Source organism: Danio aesculapii, chromosome 10 (assembly GCF_903798145.1).
Source record: "Danio aesculapii chromosome 10, fDanAes4.1, whole genome shotgun sequence".
NCBI lineage: Eukaryota > Metazoa > Chordata > Actinopteri > Cypriniformes > Danionidae > Danio > Danio aesculapii.
In genome coordinates this window covers 16,583,826-16,606,787 of record NC_079444.1, presented here as the reverse complement: position 1 = coordinate 16,606,787, position 22,962 = coordinate 16,583,826, and the positions used below count along the sequence as shown (strand labels likewise).

Genomic DNA, 22,962 nt, shown 5'->3' with positions numbered 1-22,962 from the left:
GTGACGGTCATATAAATATGCAGCTACATGACGCCTCAACATTTTTGGTGTCTGTTAAGTTGTTAGTATCTAAATGAAAATAGGCAGTTCCTTATATCATGTGTTCATTTTATTGTTAAGAAAGTGAAACAGTGTAACCAGGATGATGTGAATGAGGTTATAGAGTACACTGTTCCTTTTGAAGATTAACCCAATGTGTCCTCTGGAGTTTGTTTTCCCTATCAAACTTGCGAAGTCTGAACTTACAAAGGAGAGGATGCAGGACTGTCTGAGTGTAGCAAGTAGGCTAGTTATGGAGGAAAAAGCCCCAATCAGAGAGGTGAATGTGGGGGTTCACAAACTCTGGCGTAGTGTGGACGTATTAGTGTAAACGAGGCCTCAGTCTGGTTGTTCAAATTCACAAAAAATATGTTATGAAAAACAAGCTAAAAACAAGCAATGCTAATTGGTTGAGAGAGAACAGTTTGAACCAGTCATGTAGGAGGGACAATGCATCAACAATCATGTCTGATTTGTCCAGAGACACAAACCACGTCCATTTTTTTTGTCAAATTAGTATTGTCAAAATGTCATGACGTAACCACACTGATTACAAAGCCCCTGATATGTTACCTCGATGAAAAGCTGTTATTCTCTTCTTTATGCCACTTTTGTACAGATAGAAGCAGGTGGCTGTCTTTTTATAAAGGTTATAAAAAAATTAAGAATCAAATTATCAATTAAATAATTGAAGCATTAAAATGTTTGTAAATAAATCACAATTTAAATGGACAATTAATGGACAAATAGACATATTTAAATGTTTATTTAAATTGTGTTTTTAAATCTCATTTAAGAAAGCAATAAATCAGTGCATTTAAAATGCATCAATGAATAGACAATTATATAAATGTTTATTTAATTCATGTTTGATAACTCTGATTAATCAAACAATAAAAATTTATATTTATGGATCATTTAAAATGCATTTAAATGCACAATTTAACTAACTTTTTAAAAAGGCATTTGACATGCTTTTCTGCCTCTATTTGCCACTTGCTTTTCTTTTCCTTTTGCTACATGCACACACGTGGAAACAACCAATCAACTTTTGCCTCAAGTCAAGCTAAACCCTTTTTCACTTGTTAATGAAACGTGCACTGTCATTGGACAGAGACAAAACCATAGCTCATTTTAGCAGGAGTTCAAAGATCAGCAAAGTGACTCAAATGTCAGGGACTTATTAGCTTTGGCTGATTTTTGTTAAAGAAGTTCTCATCTGGATGATCAGTAGAAAAGTTGTACAGTTGAGGGGTGACAATACTGCGGTCTGGCCAGTAAAAAAAAAGCACCTGGTCATTCTAACCAACAATTTTTTTGGGGGGGGCACCCATTAACTGTGTATTACGGTACAATGCCAAAGGACTGATCTGAACACATACCACTACCCCAAACGCATTTTGTCATTATGTATCACAGCCCCACACTGTCTGATGATAAAATTTTAAAGTCCCCAAGATATCAAAACTAACCATATGGTTTTGTTACCTCACATTGCTATTTATGTGGTGAGCAAATCATCTGTGCATGTTATTAAGAATTTTTTTTTTTTGCCATTCTAATCTTTAATTGTAATCTGAAAATGCACTTCCTGTTTGTGTTCAGTTAGTTTATCAGATTACGTGATTTTTGAGGCAATGGGCATGACTACTGCTGCTGCTTATTTTTAAATGCATTGATTTATTGCTGGCGGTATATTCCGCTGTGGTGGCCCCGGATTAATAAAGGGACTAAGCCGAAAAGAAAAAGAATGAATGAATGATTAATTGCTTTATTAAATGACATTTAAACAATTAAAATGAACACATTTAAATATGTCTATTTATTTGTCCATTAATTGTCCAATTAAACTGATTTTCTTAAACACATTTTAATGCTTCAATTATTAAATTGATAATTTGAATCTTCATTTAATTTCTAGCCGGCACTCCTGGTCCTCAATAGTCACGGTCTTTCAGGGTTAATATAACATTATAATTCTCTGGTTGACCAGCATATTCTTGTAACCAACAAGTGAGTACAAATAACACATGTTTTTAACATTGCTGCATTTTGTATTTAGATTGCATGGAATGATGTTTCACAGCAGAACACATTCAGTGGTGATGAACTCTGGCAGGTAGGTTAATAATCAAGATAATATTATTAGATTTTTTTAAAGATAATATTATCTGGGTTCCTACAGGTCATGGCATTTTAAAAGATCTATTCCAGAAATTGAAAGTTGAAAAATTGAAAAAATATTTTTTCCATGGAATTATTTTGGACTTTTGTTTGTAGCTTTAAATTTGTTTCCGTTTATCAAAAAAAAAAACTTTCTATACTATTTATTTATTTTAATTTTTTTTGCGTGGTATTGTTTCACACCTGTTGTTATATACAAGTTATTTTTCAGCTCTATTTTATTCCTTTCATGCTTATCAACTCACATGCCTCTTAAGTTAAATACAGTCACTGATATTATACATTTTAACCAAGAATAAGAGGCCAGAATAGTATACATTTTAAAAAATTTGTCTTTAAAATTACTGGGTGTTAAAAAGTACAGTGGGTACGGAAACTATTCAGACCTCCTTAAATTTTTCACTCTTTGTTACATTGCAACCATTTGCTAAAATCATTTAAGTTTATTTTTTCTTTATTAATGTACACGCAGGACTCTTTTTAACAGAAAAACACAGAATTGTTGACATTTTTGCAGATGTGTTAAAAAAAGAAAAACTGAAATATTCCATGGTCCTAAGTATTTAGACCCTATGCCCAGTATTTAGAAGAAGCGTCCTTTTAATCTAATACAGCCATGAGTCTTTTTGAGAAAGATGCAACAAGTTTTTCACTCCTGGATTTGAGTATCCCTCGCCATTCCTTCTGGCAGATCTTCACCAGTTCTGTCATGGTAAACAAACTTAGTTTCTTCAGAGATGCTTAATTGGGTTTAAGTCAAGGCTCTGGCTGGGCCATTCAAGAACAGTCACGAAGTTGTTGTAAAGCCACTTATTTGTTATTTTAGCTGTGTGCTTAGGGTCATTGTCTTGTTGGAAGGTAAATATTCGACCCAGTCTGAGATCCTGATCCCTCTGGATAAGGGTTTCATCCAGTATATCCCTGTGCTTGCCCGCATTCATCTTTTACTTAATTGCAACCAACCATTCTGTCCCTGCAGCTGAAAAACACCTTCACAGCGTGATGCTGCCACCACCATGCTTCACTGTTGTATTGGACGGGTGATGAGCAGAGCCTAGTTTTCTCCACACATACCACTTAGAATTAAAAAAAAAAAGTTCTGTCTTGGTCTCATTAGATCAGAGAATCTGATTTCTCACCATATTTGAGTCCTTAAGGTGTTTTTATTTATTTTTTTCTCCATGCTGGTTTTCATGTGTCAGGCCACTCTGCCAAAAAGCCCCGACTGGTGGAGGGCTGAAGTGATTGTTGACTTTTTACAACCTCTCTCATCTCCCTACTGGATCTCTGGAGCTCAGCCACAGTGATCTTGGGTTTTCTCTTTACCTCTCTCACCAAGGCTCTTCTCCCCCGATAGCTCAGTTTGGCAACACAGCCAACTTTAGTAAGGGTTTTTGTCATCCAAGACATCTTTCGTTTAAGGATTATAGAGGCCACTGTGCCACAGGTGTGCGGTTTTCCTAATTAAGTCCAATCAGTATAATCGAACACAGCTGGACCCAGATGAAAGTGTAAAACCATCTCAAGGATGATCAGAAGAAATGAACAGTACCTGAGTTAAACAGCAAAGGGTATGAATACTTAGGACCATGTGATATTTCAGTTTTTCTTTTTTAATCTGTCAACAATTCTGTCAATATGGGGTGCTGTGTGTAGGAGGAAAAAAATATTTAAATGATTTTAGCAAATGGCTGCAATATAACTAAAAATGAAAAATTTAAAGGGGTCTGAATACTTTCCGTACACACTAAGTTACCGAAAATGTAAAGTTTTTAAAAAACTATTGAGATATAAAAAAATGGGAAAAGGATAATGTAACAGCCACATAAAACAGTAAGTAATTATAAGACTGTAAACCGCAAACAGTAACTGTAAAACATCAAGTAGCTTTTTAGTCAGTGAAGGTCAAGGAATATTGATATTTGGCTTCAAAGTGGGAACCCTGTATAATGCAGGGTTTTTTTTTCTATTGTTCAGACGGAGGTTGTATCTTCTGATGAAAGTTTGAAGGAGTTTGAGGGAGCAACCCTACGCTATGCCTCAATCAATCTCAGGTACAATATAAATCATAGGTTCCAATATACATAAAGTTGAGCATTATACAGTATTACCACAATAACTTTAACATTGCATTGACGTTATGCATTTTTAAATCATTGTACATTTAATATACATTATGTACCTAAAGACACTTCTGTTGCAGTCTTGGCATACATATTCTTTTTTTTTTTAACCCGTAATTTTGGTTTTTGAGCAACAGGTGCACTGACTTTTTTCGTTCTCATTTTCTTTTGTGTTCAGTTTTTCTCAGACTGAGGAAGAAGAGGAACAGACTTGTTTCAGCAGTATTGAGGGTTCAAAGGTAAATGCATAGATGGCTGACCACATACACAACCTTGAAATGCTTGTTTTCTTCATGTTTGTATTTTACAGTGTTTTGCAGTGCGTTCTCTGGGCTGGGTGGAGATAACAGAAGAGGAAATGGCTCCTGGCAAGAGTAGTGTTGCTGTTAATAACTGCATCCGACAGTTGTCCTACCAGAAACACAATCTAGATGACACAGCTGGCATCTGGGGTGAGGTATGTGCATCTACTTGAAATCATTAGAAATTCAAGGAAGCAAGCATCAAAGGAATGATCATTTAGGATTGGTGGGTCCACCGTGGTCATTTGAAACTCTTTAAGATGTTAAAGCTATTGCCTCATGTAACGGGTAACTGGTGAACACTTTGACAGGGTACATGCAGGAATCCTAAATGTAATTTCAATACCTTTTCAAGACTTTTTAAAGACATTCTCAGAATATTTTAAGACCTCATTGCCACTTCAATTCTAATCAGTATCAAACTTTTACCTTGATAAACAGTTGTTTATAAACAGTTGTAGTTAAATCAATGGAGCACAACCTTGTTGATGAACTCCTTGTTGCAAGAGAAAATTAACCTATTTAATGAAAAACTAAATGCATTTCTCCACTTATAACTTATATTAACAGGAACAAATAGTCTTGTAGCCTTGGTTTGATCATGAACACGACACGCAGTTTGAATTGTGAATAAATGGAGAATGATTGACAGGCGTGGCGGCTAGAATCGCTGAAATGAACATAAATTTAAACACTTAAATGTGCAGCTAAGGCTTAAATCTGAAAGTGTGCCGTGTTTAAAACTATTGCTTCATATATAAAAGAGTCGATTCAGTGTGGTTTAAATGAATAATCTCTTTAGTCGTGTCGGTGTGGTCGATACGGAACTCAAGCCCTGCCCATTTGTTGTGCACACAGAGACGGAAAAATTGAAAACCCCGTCTCCGCCTTCAAACACTGTAGAAAGAACAAAAAGACAAACACTGTAGCAGATCCCGGTTGAATCATGTTGCGAAGATGCTGTGCTCTGAAGTGTGAGAGAAAGTTTGTGTTATTTTCCCTACCCAGAGATGAGGCTGTGAAGAGTCAGTGGTTGAAGCTTATTTTGCAAAAATACCTCCGCATTATAGCCTCAGCCTTGTGCTGTGTTCTTGTCATTTGTCTGACGAGTGCTTTAGCAATCTACATGCTTAGAACTAGACATTCATCAGCCGTTTGTTAAAGGAAAGATCAGAAAAGACTATTGATGTATGTGACTTTGTCAGAGCTTGACAGGAACTTTACAGTGCACAGTTAATGGATCAGTTCCTTTCTCCATTTCACAAGTTTAAGTAACTTGAGTGCGATTTAAAATGGTTCCCTCCTTGTTTCCTCTCGCTTGCAAATTATTTGTGTTTTGCTACTAGTAACCGTTTCACACAGCTTGTACTGTATCTGGTTAACTATTTATGTTCTTATATCACGTCTAAAACCATGTGCCGCTTTGTTTACGGATTTAAATGCATTTTTGAGCTCGCGATCCACTGCCGTTTGTCTTTGCTATGGCCACCATGCGCTTTTCTTACACACGTGTGGCGGTCAGGTTGTAAAACAGGTTGTAGTTCCACTTTTGCCACTGTGGATTAATACTGAATGTGTGTCATGGTTAAGAATGGAGCAATATGCTAGTGTTAAACTGCATTGCTTTAATGCACTGCTGCATTGGGTTCACGCATATACTCTGCACTTTGACCACAAAATTGCTGATAAGCCGTGGTGGGCATTTCTCTCTGTCCGAGTCATCGGACCAATCAGTGCAGATTAGCATCGCGCTAAGGAGGGGTGTGGGAACAAATGAATCGCTGAACGAATCATATGGGAGTCATTGGGATAATTAGATAAAAATAAATGCATATTATAAGAACATGAAAGTGTTTTTTGACCTTTTATGCATATTATACTGTTGTTGGAGACCCCAAAACCAAAATATGACCCTTTTAAATGCATAATAGGGGCTCTTTTAATATTGTTTTGTAATTACCCAAATATTTTTAAAGCCTCAGAGTAAGGGTACTTATTTATTTTTAAAAAATGATTTCGAGACGTGGCATTTGAATTATGTTTTTTTTTTTTTTTTTAATTAATAGATACAAAAATTGTACGTGAGCGTAGAAAAAGGTTTGTAGCTGTGTATTGTGCAGTGCAGTTTTGGTCATAAAATTCAATAGCACACATTCAAATTGGGCACCTTTTGTGTTTATCGTGCTCAAAATTGAGCAGTATATCTGTAGCATGTAACTGCTTCTTGCAGGACAGTTTGAAAAAGCAGAGTTGATTTGGAGAGTGGAGGTATCGACTCTTTTGGAGTCAACTCCCCATCCATAGATTGAAAGGAATAAATTGAATTATGCCTCAGATGTTTGCATGGTGTTTGTTATTTTTAAAAAGTACAAGCACTTTTTCAGTTAAAACACAAATCAGTTTGATTGTGTTGGAGTGATGTTCTACAAACCTTGTACAAATAATATGTTTGTATCGTGTAGGGAAAGGAAATGTTGCTGGTGCTGGAAAATGAGATGCTGAATCTGTTTGAACCTCATGGACAAACACTGCTTCACTCACAGCCAATCGTTAGCATCCGTGTATGGGGTGTCGGTCGTGATGATGGCAGGTGAGTCTGTGAGCATAATTAATAATTTACCCATAATTACCTTTTTTTTTTGCTTAAATTTTTAATTGTAATGACAGCTTACAATATTAATATGATCATGGACTGACATGCACAATGCTACACAAACTGAAGCATGTTTTGCTATATTTAATTTAATCTTTTCTATGGTAACATTAATAGTCTGTTGAAAACTTGTTTTGTTGTATAATTTAGATAATGCTGCATTGCAATGTTTTAATATTTTCGTTCTGTCTGTTCTGCTGCTTCCTGGATCCCAGGGAGAGGTAAAGTTGCTGTGTTATATTGTTTTTGTTTGCTTTTGTGTATCTTTACAATACCAATTTTATAAAGGCATACTGCATTTGAGATTGTCTTTAAATTTGTATTAAAAAAAAATTGCAACTATATAAATTCCACCTTATTCTCACATTTCACAGGAGGGGACATCCTGTTTATTATTTATTTATTTATTTATTTTGAGTTAGAGCATTTGGTCTCAGCTCAGTCAACATCGACTTTAATGTTGTAACTTTCTGTTGTGTGATGATAATCTTATTAATTGAAAATATCAGGACCACTCAGTGAGGCATTGCTTTACTGACATTTTAGAGTTTGTACTAATACAGACGTATTTCTCTAGAGGAAGATGATGATTCTTCCCTGTTTTTGCAGCATTTTGTTTCCGAGAATGGATTTTAGTGTTTTTTTTTTTTATGTGTACAGTAACACAGTAATTTATGTATTTTTTTTTTAATAAACCAAACTTGGTAGACACAAAATTCTACTTAACATCACAAATAGATGGACTAAGGCCCTGTATACACTAATCAGTTTTAGTTTTAAAACGCCGTTTTACAATGAAAACGATCCCCGTCCACACTAGCGTTTCATCCAACGTTTCTTAACAACTCTGCGCTCACACTACACCGCTGAAAACGCACATCACATGACCACACACACACTCTGGCATGCGATGCAGCATATGTGGACGTCTGAGCTCCAGGCAGTCATCTACCCAGATGAGAGCTGTACAAGTCGGACTGTTCATCAAGGATCTACCACTGGATCTAATCTCACTATATTTGTTAAACGTGATATTATCTAGCGACATATTCCCCGACCTTGGTCTTTTGAATCTATTACTTGTTCTCAGGTAACATGCAAAGATAAGTTCATATATTAGTTAATGTAACCGCGTACACTAATTCTGCACATTTGACTGATTGCTTGCATTTATTTCCTATAATGTATAAACTTATTGTGCGTTATACTTTTATAATGGCCATTATTGATTATTAAAATTGATATTCAGCAAAAGGGAGGGTTTCGTATTTTCAGTGAGAACGCAAGGAGGCAGTAATGTTATAGGCTCTGTTTTGATATGCAGTGAAGATGACGCTCATATAAATATGTACCTACACGACACCTCAATATTTTTGGTGTTTGTTGCTAATATCAAAATGAAAATAGGCAGTTCCTTAAATCATGTTTTCATTTTTATTGCTAAGAAAGTAAAAACGTAGCCAGGGTGAAGTGAGGTTATAAAGTACACTGTTCTTTTTAAAGATTTACCCGACGTGTCCTCGGGAGTTTGTTTTCCATATGCAGCTTGCAAAGTCTGAACTTATACTGAGAGGAATCAAGACTGTGTGTCTTGCGTGTGTGTAGGCTACTTAATATTGAGGAAAAAGCCCCAATCAGATAGGCGAATGTCTGCAGCCCCGCCTTCAGTTTTAGATGTCTTCGTTTTTCCCCATCCACACTAACATGGAGCAGCAGCGTTTTAAAATGGAAATGGTCTCTTCATTGTTTTCAAAACGCTCTGTTTTCGGCGATCAAAAACTCTGGCATAGTGTATAAACGGATGGTGTAACTGTAGCAAAACTTATACGTTTTAAAACTAAAAAATATTAGTGTAAATGGGGCCTAAGAGCATTTAGCATTCTGCATTTTTACATATAGTGTCTTTGCTGTCAGTGGATTGTGTAGCACAAATATTACCGATGAAATTATACACACACTTGATTATGTAATATGTAAAGTCAGGGACTTGTGTCTCATTGTGTAATGTGTAACTCCTTTAAATGTCTATGCTTAATATGTAATCGATAAGGTCTATCGATTAAAAGCTTATCGACAATTAATCAATTATCGAGTAATTGTTAACATCCCTAGTCTGAATACTTAAAACCATGTGATATTTCATTTTTTTCTTTTTTAATAATCTGCAAAAATGTGAACAATTTTGTGTTTTTTGTCAATGCGAGGTGTTGTGTGTACATTGAAGTAAAAAATTACTTGAATGATTTTAGTAAATGGCTGCAATATAACAAAAAGTGAAAAATTTAAGGGGGTTTGAATACTTTCTGTTTCTACTGTATGTACTATACATGGGCCTCATTAAACATCTACACAATGTAAAAGTATGTTGACTCTATGTTAGGATAGATTTTAGCTGATGAACTCTTATATGAAACCTGCAGATTTTTCCTGACTTTAAAATTCTAAAGTGACTGAACAGTTTTCATTATAGCTCAGGTTTAGCCAAAGACATGTATCTTTTCTTTAGTCTTTTTGTTATTTAATGTTGAATGCATCACAGAATTGCAAGAGTATGAAATAAATAAAGGCCTAAATTAGTTTTTAATGTTCACACACAATATCTTATCTTTTTCCATGGAAACTCTGCCATTCCCGTGGCACCTGTGCTGTCAGTACAGCTTTTTTATATCTTCAGCATTTCTTGCCAGTGGTAACTTTTCATTTACATACTTTTTGTGTAAAATTATTGCAATGCAGTTAGCCTACATCTCTTCTCCACTGAAATGTAAAAAGTAAATAAAATGTTGGATTCTGATTTCTTGCCAGTGCATTGCTATTTATTATAGTTTTATTATAGTTTTTATACGTTACATCATGAAGAAAACAAACATACAAATGATTAAGGCACAATTTGTGCTTGTTCTGATTCAGGTACACAATGTTGAAGTGAATTTGTAAAAGAGAACATCTTTAACTGCACCACCAGTCAAAAGTATGGGGTCATTTATTTATTTATTTATTTATTTATTTATTTATTTATTTATTTATTATTATTATTAATTTTGTTTAATAATTTAAATAAAATTGTTCTGTTCATCAAATCTGCATTTATGTAAATGTAAAAAAAAAATCAATTGTTAAATACTTATTTATTATTTATTTATTACTGTGTGTAGCTTCAAATGAAATTATTATTCCAGTCATTATTGCTTTTATTACTAATACCATTAATAATAATAATAATAATAATAATAATAATAATAATAATAATATTAATAAAATAACAATAATAATAATAATTAATATTAGAGTGATTTCTGAATGATCATGTGACTCTGAGGACTGGAGTAATGAAGCTGAAAATGCAGCTTTAAATCGCTTGAATAAATTATTAAATTATAAACTACTTTTGAAAAGTTCTTTTATAGTGCAATAACATTTTTTTTACACATTTTACTGTATTTTTGATTAAATAAATGCAGCTCAAGCAGGATAAGCTTATTTTAAAACATTTAAAAATCCTGCTGACCCCAAACGTTTGACCGGTAGTGTATGTGACCACTATATATATAGTCTTTCTCTGTGTGGTAAACCATGTACTTTCGAAATGTCAGTGAAGCAGCACCTCCGAGAGCATTGCTAGTGCAATAAACGTTTTAGACATTTTTCACACCAAAGGGTGTTCTTGCAAGGTCAGCGGCAGTGTTTTGTTCCCTACTCTGGGAATACATATCACATACTTTAAGTGGTTTATTGGAAGTTTGTTGGTGTGCAGATACATTGGGCTGACATCAATCTCTTTATTTGGCTGTTTTCTTTAATTGCAGGGACTTTGCATATGTGGCCAGGGACAAGTTAACACATGTGCTCAAGTGTCATGTATTTCGGTGTGACACCCCGGCAAAAAACATAGCCACAAGCATGCATGAGATCTGCTCTAAGGTAAGTTCTATTTTAATATTTACACTATGATATCTAGGATTGGTTTAAACTCCATTTCAGACGTTTATAAGCAGAAAAAAATACTTGAATACAGACTAATCAGAAAACATAGTCAATATGTGGTGATTAATAGTAAGTGATGTAGTAGTTGACAACCCAATATTTACATTTATTCATTTAGCAGATGCTTCTATTCAAAATGACTTACTAATGAAAATAAAAAAGCACTGCTAATCACTAGACAACAGCAATGTATAGATGTCATGACAAGTCTAAGTTAGTTTAGGATTTTTATTTATTGTAGTTTTTTTTTATTATTATTACAAGCACACAAAGCCATTGAGGCCACATTGTCCAAAATACAGATTGAAAATATGCGTTTTTAGTAGGGTTTTACAGTCTTAAACATAGACAGAGATAATTTATTTCTAAGTGAAAGGGGTACTGTATTCCATAACTTGGGGGAGCATTAACACGAAAGCTTTGCTGCTGATTTTTGAACCTACTGCAACCAGTTTTTTAGGCAGATCAAAAAAACAGCATTGTGATAGTCCATGCACAAATCCAGTCCCATATGCATTAAGAATACAGCTACAGCAAGAGTTGGAGAGAATTGAAGATGTGATATTATGAAGATGGGGAGAAAAGAGGTTTTAACAGTAGAATATATGTGAGGGGCTTTTAAGATTACAGACAGATCATAAAGGCTTAATGTAAAGCATGTCCATGTCAAAGGATGGGTCCATTCTTTTGGCGAAGATGGCAGAGCCAATTACCAATATTTCAGTTTTGTTTTTGTTTGTGTTACCCACTGTTACGAATTAAATTAAAAATCCTTAATCAAAAAGAGGTTTGACCAAAATGTAAGAAAATAACAGGGATTAAAAATATAATCCCTGGTACCCCAGCCCTCTCTCTCCCCAAAATATAAACCAAAAACACAACCACGAAGAATTAACAAGAAAATATCATTTATTTACAGAAAATAAGGAGCAAAAATAACATCGGGAGGGGTTCAGCCAAAATAAATGACAAACCAAACTAACTAAATTAGAATAAACTTCCCTGGAAAGTAGATAGTAAAATACAGAAAACTTTTATGGTTAGGATCAAAACATATTCACTTCGGCATCTCACAAAACGCCATATAAGAGACATCAGCAACAAAGACTCGTATTTATCATTCAAGCAATAATATCATCACAGAGAATTATCAAGCAGGGAATCGAGAGAGAGCGGGGAGCCACTGAATCCATGCTCTCTGTAGATTTTAAGTACAGCCACCGCCACTTCAAGCGCCAATCATGATCTGACGTAATCTGCTGCACCTGTGAATACTTGGAAATGAGAGCGAGAGAAAGAAACACCACGCACACTACAACAACAACAACTACTCGTAACAGCCACGAACCGTATTTAAGCAATTTAACTGAAATCCCATTGAAAATAAAAACCCTTGACTTTGGGACGAGGGAACCGGAACTGCTAAAATGCTACCTCGCTTCCGGGTTTTTGCATACAAATTGACCTCATAGTTCCTTCACTCTATTTTGATGGCCAGATGGAAATGAAAACATGCAAGTATGCTACAGTTACTACTGAGTATGCAATTGTTGATGTGCTTTTGCTGTCTATATTTCTTTATTTCTCCAGATTATGGCTCAGAGGAAGTCATCAAGCAGACTAAGCTCTGACCCCTCAAGACTAAGAGACATCCCTTTTCAAGGTAAGATCTAAAGACAAATTATGATGTTCGTTTTTGCATTATACTACCATAAATGACCTTAAGCTTTTGTCTTCCAGAGTTCCCAGTTCCCAAGAATGAGCTGGTCCAACGCTTCCAGGTGCGATATTTGGGTCGTGTACAAGTGACAAAGCCAGTTGGTACGAAGTTCTCTCATCTTAAAGGCCTTAGTCTTCTGCATTTTCCACTCAATTGTCCCCAATTGTTACCTTTACTTGTGTTCCATTGTATGCCATTATCTGTGACTTCTCTAAATACCGTCTTATATTTTCAACTCAAAGTTAGTTATCTGAAATAAGCTTGAGTTGTATTGGTTTTGTTATTTGAAGGGATGGATGTTATTAATGTAGCACTGGAGACTGCCCTTAACAAAGACAAGAAGGACTGGACACCTGTGACTGTAAATGTCGCCTCTGCTACACTTACTGTTCTAACATCTGAGGTCAAGTATTTTTTTTTTTATACTTTATTATTAAATTGACTACCCAATTCTTGATTATAAATGTGAGCTTAGCTTTGTTAATTGCACTGAACTTCCACCTTTTTTCCACTAAACAGACAGAGGAAGTTCTCTCTGAGTGTCGTGTGCGTTTCCTGTCATTTATGGGAGTCGGGAAAGACATTCACACCTTTGGGTTCATCATGGCAGAGGGACCTGGAGACTTTATCTGTCATATGTTCTGGTGTGATCCAAATGCAGCCAGTCTAAGTGAGGCTGTACAGGCTGCCTGCATGGTGAGCAAGGAATACCTAGTACATTCTTTACATGCCGATTACTATACAATCAAATGAAATTGCCCCAGATGTGGATGAGACTGAAATATTCATATGCTGCTTTTAAAACTAGCATTACATTTTTAGTTCCAGCAGCTGTATAACTTTTATTAATGAAATAGTTATCATGCAGGTGGAACACAAAATAAGATTAATAATTTTTTATGCTTTTCATACAATGAAATAATAGTTCCACAATACTATGAGCCAAATATTTCCACAAAAAGCACTGTAACACTATCATGACATTAGCCCCTTTTACATATACAGACCTTGCCAGAAAATTAACGGCAATTTTTTCGGAAAGGTCTCTATGTGTTAACAGGCCCTTTTTGAAAATACTGGTAAATTCGTTCTGGCTATTTTCCAGAAAGAGAAGTTGTAACATTACCGGTGATTTGCCAGAATGCTGTGCTGTGTGAACGCAGAAGGAAAATTGCCGGAAAGAGCGTGTTCACGTCTAAAACGCGCTGATGTGAGACGTCTATTTTAGCCAATTAGAACATTCAGACGCATTCACATCCGCGCTGTTTATAAAAATAATATTTTGAATATTTTTCCAGACAAATTTAGTTGCTAGATGTTAGTCGATAATGTTTCTATGTTCCTTCTTAATGCCAACTGTAAATAATTATCGATAAGATGCTTCTGATAAGCCGCTGTTTGTTTTCCTTCAAGCTCTGCTTTCTTTAGTTGCGTGACGCATTGCGCTTGCACGTGAAGCAGCCGGTGAGCGCCAGCACACTCACACATTATGTACATCTCGACATGCAAAACTGTTTTTTTATATGTTTTCATTGAAGTTGTTCACCATACTAATCCATCCACAGAGTTTGAAATGTAGTCAAATGTTTACAAAAACAAGCGCAGCTGTTTAGAGGTCATTTCTGGTTAATGATGTCAGAATTTACCGGTATTTTGGAATGGATGTGTGAATGGTCTTTTCCGGAAAAATTCCGTAACGTCCTTGCCTGTGTGAAAAGCGCTTTTTTGAATTTACCGGTAAAGTCGTTCTGGAAATTTTATGGATATTTACCGTTATCACTGTGTGAAAGGGGCTATTGTCTGTATAACTTATCTATTTTCCAATTCTTTACTCATGCACAGACCATCATATGATATGTGACTTTTTTTTTTTTTTTTTTTTAAATAAGATTCATTTAATTAGTTGGTTGTGGTGAAATGCTGGTCCTTGATTTTTATTTATTTTGAGTTAAAATATACTGCAGGAATTAAAAACATTTGTTCATTAGACTGAACATATGGTGAATGTTAGGTACTGATTTCTTTTGTCTTTGCCATGATGACAGTACATCATATTTTTCTATTTTTTTTGAAAGAAACACTAGTATTCAGCCGAAAGTGCAGTTTAAATTATAATGCTATCTAGGTAAAGTTATCGCACAATGGTGGTTTCTTTGTAGACAATGGGAAAAATATATTTCTAATAATATTATCTGTATCTGTTTTGAAAGTGACCTTCCATGTAGTGTGTAACGCAACTCTAAGTGAAGTGAAATATCCAGCTAAAGCTTAAATCTGAAAGTGCACAGTGTTTAAAACTTGATTCTTTTTATAAAAGAGTCGACTCGTAGTGCTTCAAATGAATCGTCTTGATAAGTCTTTAGCCGTTTTGGCGTGACGTTGATACGAAACGTAAGCCCCGCCCAATTGTTGTGTGCACAAAACCTGGGAAAATTTAAACCTGCGGCCCCGCCCACAAACACTGTAACAGATCCCGGTTGAATCAAGTAATGAAGACGCTGTGCTCAGCTGGATTTTATTGGAAGTGTGAGGGGAAAGTTAGTGTTTTTTTTCTTCCCAAAGATGAAACTGTAGAGTCAGTGGTTGAGATTTTTGAGTTTGTTAAAGGAAGGATCAGAAAAGACTATTGATGTATGGGAGTTTTCAGGGAAATTAACAAAATTAGAGGGTGTCGGGAGATAGGTCTAAAAAATACGGGAGACTACTGGGAAAAACAAGAGTGTTGGCAGGTATGCTCACACATACACTATGCACTCCGACTACTTCAATATTGTTGATAAGCTGTGGTGGGCATTTCACTCTGTCTCGCACTGTACGCAGTCGACCAATCGCAACAGGCTGTCATCGGTCCAATTGGCACAGATTAGCTTCATGCTAAGGAGGGGTTTGGGAACAAATGAATCGCTGAATGAGACATATGGGAGTCGCTGGGATAATTAGGTAGAAATAAATGTATATTATAAGACAACAAAGTGTTTTTTGACCTTTCATGCATATCAGCCTGTTGTTGGAGACCCTTAAAACCAAAATATGACCTTTTTAATGTATAATAGGGGCTCTTTAAATTTGTTAAAACTGCTTTTATTCCATCCAAACTTAAAGAAATAAGGCTGTCACCAGAAGAAAAAATATTATAGGAAATGCGGTGAAAACTTCCTTGCTCCAAGTAAACCTCACATTTTTGAAAAAGAATAGAAATTTCACAGGAGTGTTTACAATTTTGACTTCTATGTTAAGATTAATCCTACAAACCTAGTTGAGCTGTGATGCTATTTTTCCAAAATGTTTTGAGTCTAAATGCTATCTTCCATAATTCACAGCTAAGGTATCAGAAGTGTTTGGATGCTCGTCCTCCCATCAGTGGCAGCTCTTGTCTGCCCGGCCCACCTGCCGATTCTGTTGCACGCAGAGTTGGCTCAAGTGTGAAGAAGGGTGTTCAGAGTCTGCTGGGTAGCTTCAAGAGATCTGGATCTCAGACCCCCTAAAAAGGATAACACTCCCTCATCGGTGCTCAGTGCAAATATGTATTTCTTGCTTGTGTGTTTTTATGGGCCTGAAAGTAGAGGGGTATTTTAGAAGGTCATGCTATTTCAGCAGTCATCTTGCAGTTATCACAAAATGACCAAGAGGACACATTGTTACTATATATTTCCTTATTGTACACCACATTTCTTCCCACATATTTGTTAGTAGATGTACTGTAAAAGTGATTTGACACCACTTATGAATGTAACTTTACAGATTGGATTTACAATGTTATGTGGACTACACTCCCTAAGGACACTAAATATTGTGCATGCTTTCCCAAAACACTAACGTTAGTTTATATGCTATATGATGTGCTTATTTATTATTTGTTCTTCCTCTTACTCTAATTGCCAACTAATTAGACTCTTCGTGCTAACTTTGGTTGCTTGTTCAAACTCAACATACTGAACCATCAACTGAAAACAAGTTTTCATCCTTCAGTAATCCTCAAATTGTTCCCATATTGAATTTTTTTTTTTCCGGTGGAACACATATGTTTATTTATATACAGTTAAAGTCAAAATGATTAGACCTCTTGTTAAACCTTTGTATTCCTTTTTTTTAAAACATTTCCCCAACTAGTTTAATGTAAAGATTTGTTTTCAACGCGTTTCAAAACATAATAGTTATAATAGGGGTATAAGCACAGTGTGTGAATATTGTCAGCCTCTAGTGGTACAAAATTAATTCAATTTTTTTTATAATCACGTAAAACCTTTCTACATGTCAAGGGGAAGAGCCCCACTTGTTAGTCATGATCTCTCCCTCATTAGCATATACAAGCAGCAGTCCACCATTAAGCTGCGGTCACACTGGACTTTTCTCCCCATAGACTTCCATTCATACGCATGCGAATGCGTCAGACCGGAAACGTAAGGTCGTGTGGCAAGTTTCGCATTTCGCTGCATTGGAAAGTTCAAGCTTGGTGAATTCTGACCTGTGAAATCACATTACGTGATTGCGTGAGACCAACCGAGGATCAAAACGTGACCTCTCTGGACAGGAATTTAAAACATGGAATCCCGCCTCTTTTCTCAGCAATGTACGACAGAATTTTGCATGCTCAATCTCTAATGTGACCGCAGCTTTAGAGTTTTGAATCTTTTGCTATGCTCTCACACAGCCATTTGTAGTTCCAGCATATTTTGAAAAGGGAACACAATCTCTTTTCAATCAAAAGTGACAGTCACCAAAACAGTACCATTTGGATCAAAGCCTAAAAGGGGCAGTTTCACAGAGTTATAAAAAATAGCTTGTGGTATTTTGAGCTGAAACTGAACATACACACTCTAGAAACATCAAAGACTTATTTTACATTTTGTAAAAATGGGCATAATAGGTCCCCTTTAATTATTAATTTCTAATAACAATTTCCTTGGTCTTTGCTTTGATAGTACATAATATATTAATATTTTGCAAGATACTAGTTTTATTTACAGTGCAATTTATAGGCTTAATTTGGTTAACTAGGTAAGTTAGATTAATTAGTGAAATTATAGGAACAGTGGTTTGTTCTGAAGCCAATCAGGGAGACAAATTCTTAAGAAGGCTAATAATATTAACCTAAAGCTGCGGTCATACTAGAGTTTAACAGGAAAGCTAATATTTGTATATTTACAATTAAATGCAGTTCCACACTGCCACAGTTCTGCACAATGCCTTTTCATTTCTTTTATTTTTCCATTGCCTTGTTCCATTTACCCACTCTGTTAATTTGTGGATTTAATTATTTTACCTTTTTTTTCCGTTTGTAATGGAATTAACATATCCTAGTCTTCCAAACTGGATCTGCTCATTGCTTTAAATAGCATTTGTTATTACTACCTAGTAAGTTTATTTTTGTTGCATTAAGTGGTTTTTATCTGAATTTTTTAGCTCCTGATCAAAAATGCTCAGCATCAGCTGTTGTTCAAGAGAGATTGTGAAATTTTCTGGTTAACTAGAGGGTTTGTACATACTGGTTTGTCATTGAAAGCGTTCCTTTTCACTCTTTAAAATATAAATTAAAGCTAACTGATTATATGCACATATTTAAATGTTTTGTGAATAATCTTAAATGTTGCAATGCTGGTTGTCTTGCTATATGTAGACATAATTCCTTTCAAATACACATTGTCTTATCGTGACACTTTTAGGAATGTTTTAGAACTCATTAATATCAAGGTCTATATTCCCAGTAATGTACATCATTTAATACACTTTTAGGGCCACACTTTTGTTTTTCATGTCAAATAACACCTATGACTAAAGGGAATGTTTGAATGCATTTAATTATTCAAGCGGTCTTGTCTCTGAATGCTTCATCTTGGCCCTTCTAACTAACGTGTGTAGGTCTAGATAATGTGATGCTTAATGTAGTACTGTTGATTAGACTATAGAACCAACTTCACTGTAGAAAAAGCATACATGTATATAAATATTTAGCATTACATCAACAAATTATAGTATTTTTTCTTTTCTTTTTGTAAAATACCATTAGGGTACTTTATATCTGTGTGCCAGAAATCACAGCTTTACAAATTGCTTGTTATAAAACAAGAAAATGTTACTTTTCTGATTGGTTAAACAGTTCAGTTCACCCAAAACTGAAAATCCTGTCATTATTTACTCACTCTTAACTGGTCACAGACCTGTGGAGGTCCTTTGTCTGTTAAACACAAAATAAGTTAAGAAAAAAGCTGGATTCTGGCACCATTGACTTCCTTGGTATTTGTTTAGTTTTCCTACAGTAGAAGTCAATGGTTACAGGTTTCTAACATTTTTCAAAATATCTTTTTTGTCTTTAACATAAAAAGGAAATTTAACACTGAAGAACTACTTGAGGGTGAGTACATTTTTATTCTTGGGGTGAACTCCCTCTCTTCAAATGTGATAAGTAAATTTGTTTCTCAAATTTTAGCTGGTATTTAGTGAAGTAATTGATCAAATTTTTTGATTTATATAAACTGAGTGTTACATAGGTGCTTATAATGTGACAATGAAATAAACCTTTGAAAATGCATCTTATGCTTATCTTCTGAATTAATCTGAATTAAAGCACTTTGGCAGTTTTTAAAACTACAATATCCCAGACGGTGGAGATGAGTCCTGCACTGGGTGGTTCATTCTGTTGTGCCAACCACAGATGAATTGGGGACTAAGCTGAATTAAAAGCAACCACCTGTGCAAACTTTTTTTTGCATAGCCTCCTAAACTTGATATGTAGTATGGGCCTCTGTAAAACTAGGTGATCTTTGAATATTGCATTTCTAAAGAAAGCTTTTAAACAACAAGCTAACAATGCTTGGACTAAGAACATAACTTTGTGCTTGGTATGTGTGTAATGGAATATGTATTCGTCCCGAACCACGAAGGCTCTGTTGATGCACTCCCAAGATGAAATGCCAGTCCAATCACTAGAGTTAGGCAGAAAAGACCACAGCAGTGCAGCCAGTTAATTCGCAGTTTAGTTATCAAGTTTTATCTTTCATTATTCTGTACTTTTGCATCACAAGTAGCTCTACATTTCTTTAGCTGATTGTGTCAAAACACGTCTGTCTGTTCAAAATAAACGGAAAAGCAAGCAGAGTATGTGTTGTTATTCCTATTATACCATACCCGTATCAACCGTGCCTAAAAATGTAGCGCGAGTAAAAGTATCTGTTGTAAATATTACTCAAAGTATGAATAAAAAGTAGCCCTTTTAAAAGTACTTGAGAGTCGTGAGTAGTACGCTGTAAAAAGCTGATGCATTTACATGCAATTTGTGGATGTGTGTAAACGAAACATTCTGTAGTGCATTCAGTTATTGTCCAGCAGGCACACAATGACTTAAGATGTTAATATTAGGTTAGATATATTGGTAGTGATGTCAGGTGACCAAAATTCAATGTCTAGCCAGCATCTAAGGACAATATTATCTTGATGTCTAATAACGATGTCAAATGACGTCGATATTTGGTTGATTTTTAGGTTGTGGTGGAAAGTGACCAAAATCCAACATCGAGCCAGCATCTTATTGACGTCATATTGACATTTATTTGTCAGGTATGGCAACTAAAATCCAACGTCTGATAGATGTCATAGTGGTAACGTCCACACAACATCAAGCTGTAACATCATTAGACGTTGATTTTAGGCTGGACATTGACATCGGCCTGATGTCAACCTGAGTTTCATTTCCAAATAAGATGCATGTCCCCATGGCGTTGGGGTACAACATCAATCTGATGTCATGTTGGCATCTTGTGCCTGCTGGGTGTTAAAGGCCATTTCGGTCATCATACAGTTAACGTCCATCATCTTCTCATCAGTGACATGCATCTAAACAGTCTCTGGGTCATTGTGTGTGACGATTTTGGACATCTTCTTGGACACTTCTAATACTTCCAAACAGTATGCTGCAACACAATTCCTACATCTTCAGGTAGTTCATTATGATGCGATTTACCTTCTATGTGCAATTTGACTGGACAGAAATCACAGGACTGATTTTTCTAATCCCCATAGACAAGAAAAAATAAAGTAGTGCCTGCAGTTTGAAGGAAGGTAGTGGGGTAAAAGTACCAATACTGCACTAAAATGTACTCAAGGGGAAAGTAAAAGTACACATTTTAAACTTTACTTCGTAAATTACAATTCCTGAGAAAAGCTTCTTAATTACATTAGTTTGAGTATTTGTAATTTGTTACTTTACACCTCTGATCATCACCCCTGTACTTCAACAAGCATCAACACAAACATCTTGACCTACTACACAACTGTTAACAAAATTAACAAACACTGGCTTAGTTTATTAATGGTTTAATTAGCATCATCAAATCTTTAAGCATTAAGGGTAAGTGCTACAAAACAATGGGTTGCAATGATCAGTGGACTGTGGGAGTACAACCAGATTTATATGAAACAAACATGAATCATGAATGCTGTTTTACACCACTAACTAGGCAACATCATAATTCACTCAAACTTGATCCCCTGGGCCAATGGCAGATCTTTGCTGTAGTTGATCGTGCTGCAAAAAGAGAGCAAGAACATGGGAAGTCAGTACATCTGTTGTTTTATGATAAACTATATTTTTAAGTCCAGCATGCTGTAAAATTTTATGGCAATGTAGACTTGCACTTACCATGTCGACCTTCTCATGTACTGCTTCCAAGAATCGCTGCCTGACTCGCGCCCACCTCCTGTGTGTTTCTCACCTCCTGTCCAAACACACAAGAAATGTTGATGAATTTTCATAGACAATGTACAGCTTCCTGTAAAACATGGTGCTTGCAATGGCAAGAACATGGGGGTTGGCGGGTGAGGGGAATCAACGTGATAAAATGTATACCTAAATGCCATTCCTTCGGTTAAAAGCATTTACACTACAGATCAACAGCTAAAATGAGCAGATGTTGATCAACAAATCTGTCCTGATCATATGATATATGAGGACTTAATGCTTAAAACATTACACCATTAGTAAAGAGTGCATTGAATTTGGTCTTTTAATATCACTTCGCTACATGAGTTCTTCGTACAAATTTGTATAAATTAAGTTTTACCCTCGAATGGGAGTAATACAAATTCTCATTACCCCTGGTATTTTAACTTAAATACACCAATCTAAAAAAAAGCACATCCAACAAGATTTTTGGTAACTTCTGTAAAGCTGGGTCTAAAGATCATTTAGTATTTCAATGCGTTTTGCAACTAAAAAGTCATAATTTCTGAAAAGAATATTTCCAATTGGTGGTGGTTTTCAATTATTAAAGGTGGCTTTAGAACAAGCAACAATAAAGCTTATCACTGAAAAATGTTAAATGTACATTTGGTTAGTATTTTTAAAATGGTACGGTGTATAATAGATACGCACCAAACGCTCCTCCAATCTCAGCACCGCTGGTTGGAATGTTAACGTTCACAATGCCACAGTCGGAGCCTTTAGGACTATACAACAGATAAGTGTTACTAATGAGTATTTCAAAACATTCGGTTTAACAAGCAAGACCTGTGTCAAGTGACTTTGAAAACAGAAAGTGCCTTTGCACACATACCCTAACCAACGGAACACTCTTCCCATGTCTTTAGTAAAGATACTGCTGGAAAGCCCTTGTTTAACTTCATTATTCCAGGAAAATGCCTCGTCCTCTGTCTAAACCCAGAGACAAAACAGTTTTTTGAGCAAAATACTAATCATTTGATAAAGCTAGCAAAATACAACATAGTAAAGAAGCCCACCTTAAATTTCAGTACATAAAGGATAGGCACAAAGGTCTCAGTGTGAACTATAGAAGCATTGTGCGGTAGTCCAGTGATAATAGTGGGTTCCACATAGTTCCCTGGCCGATCCATAATCTGTCAAATAAATTTCAGAGCTTAAAATAAATGCCTCATCCAGATCATGATGGTAAAATTGGCATAAGCTTAAATAATGTTGAACTGGCATGACCTTTTATCCCAAAG

The 22,962-nt window shown here is 35.5% G+C and overlaps 2 protein-coding genes across 2 annotated transcripts in view; one reads left to right on the top strand and one right to left on the bottom strand.

Annotated features, from left to right (window-relative positions):
• Positions 1–20,100, top strand: part of apbb1 (amyloid beta (A4) precursor protein-binding, family B, member 1 (Fe65)) — a 26,271-nt gene extending 6,171 nt beyond the window's left edge. Inside the window, exons 4-14 of the mRNA XM_056466362.1 lie at positions 2,102–2,158; positions 4,201–4,277; positions 4,525–4,585; positions 4,657–4,803; positions 7,111–7,238; positions 11,108–11,222; positions 12,876–12,948; positions 13,026–13,106; positions 13,296–13,408; positions 13,525–13,701; positions 16,326–20,100. Coding sequence (XP_056322337.1) covers positions 2,102–2,158; positions 4,201–4,277; positions 4,525–4,585; positions 4,657–4,803; positions 7,111–7,238; positions 11,108–11,222; positions 12,876–12,948; positions 13,026–13,106; positions 13,296–13,408; positions 13,525–13,701; positions 16,326–16,490 — 1,194 coding nt within the window. The 3' untranslated portion in view covers positions 16,491–20,100. The remainder of the gene's footprint in view (positions 1–2,101; positions 2,159–4,200; positions 4,278–4,524; positions 4,586–4,656; positions 4,804–7,110; positions 7,239–11,107; positions 11,223–12,875; positions 12,949–13,025; positions 13,107–13,295; positions 13,409–13,524; positions 13,702–16,325) is intronic.
• Positions 20,101–21,299: 1,199 nt separating this feature from the next.
• The window catches only part of aldh7a1 (aldehyde dehydrogenase 7 family, member A1), a 35,599-nt gene continuing 33,936 nt past the window's right edge, over positions 21,300–22,962 (bottom strand). Inside the window, exons 14-18 of the mRNA XM_056466363.1 lie at positions 22,738–22,854; positions 22,554–22,651; positions 22,373–22,446; positions 21,641–21,716; positions 21,300–21,526 (exon numbers count right to left, since the gene is read on the bottom strand). Coding sequence (XP_056322338.1) covers positions 21,472–21,526; positions 21,641–21,716; positions 22,373–22,446; positions 22,554–22,651; positions 22,738–22,854 — 420 coding nt within the window. The 3' untranslated portion in view covers positions 21,300–21,471. The remainder of the gene's footprint in view (positions 21,527–21,640; positions 21,717–22,372; positions 22,447–22,553; positions 22,652–22,737; positions 22,855–22,962) is intronic.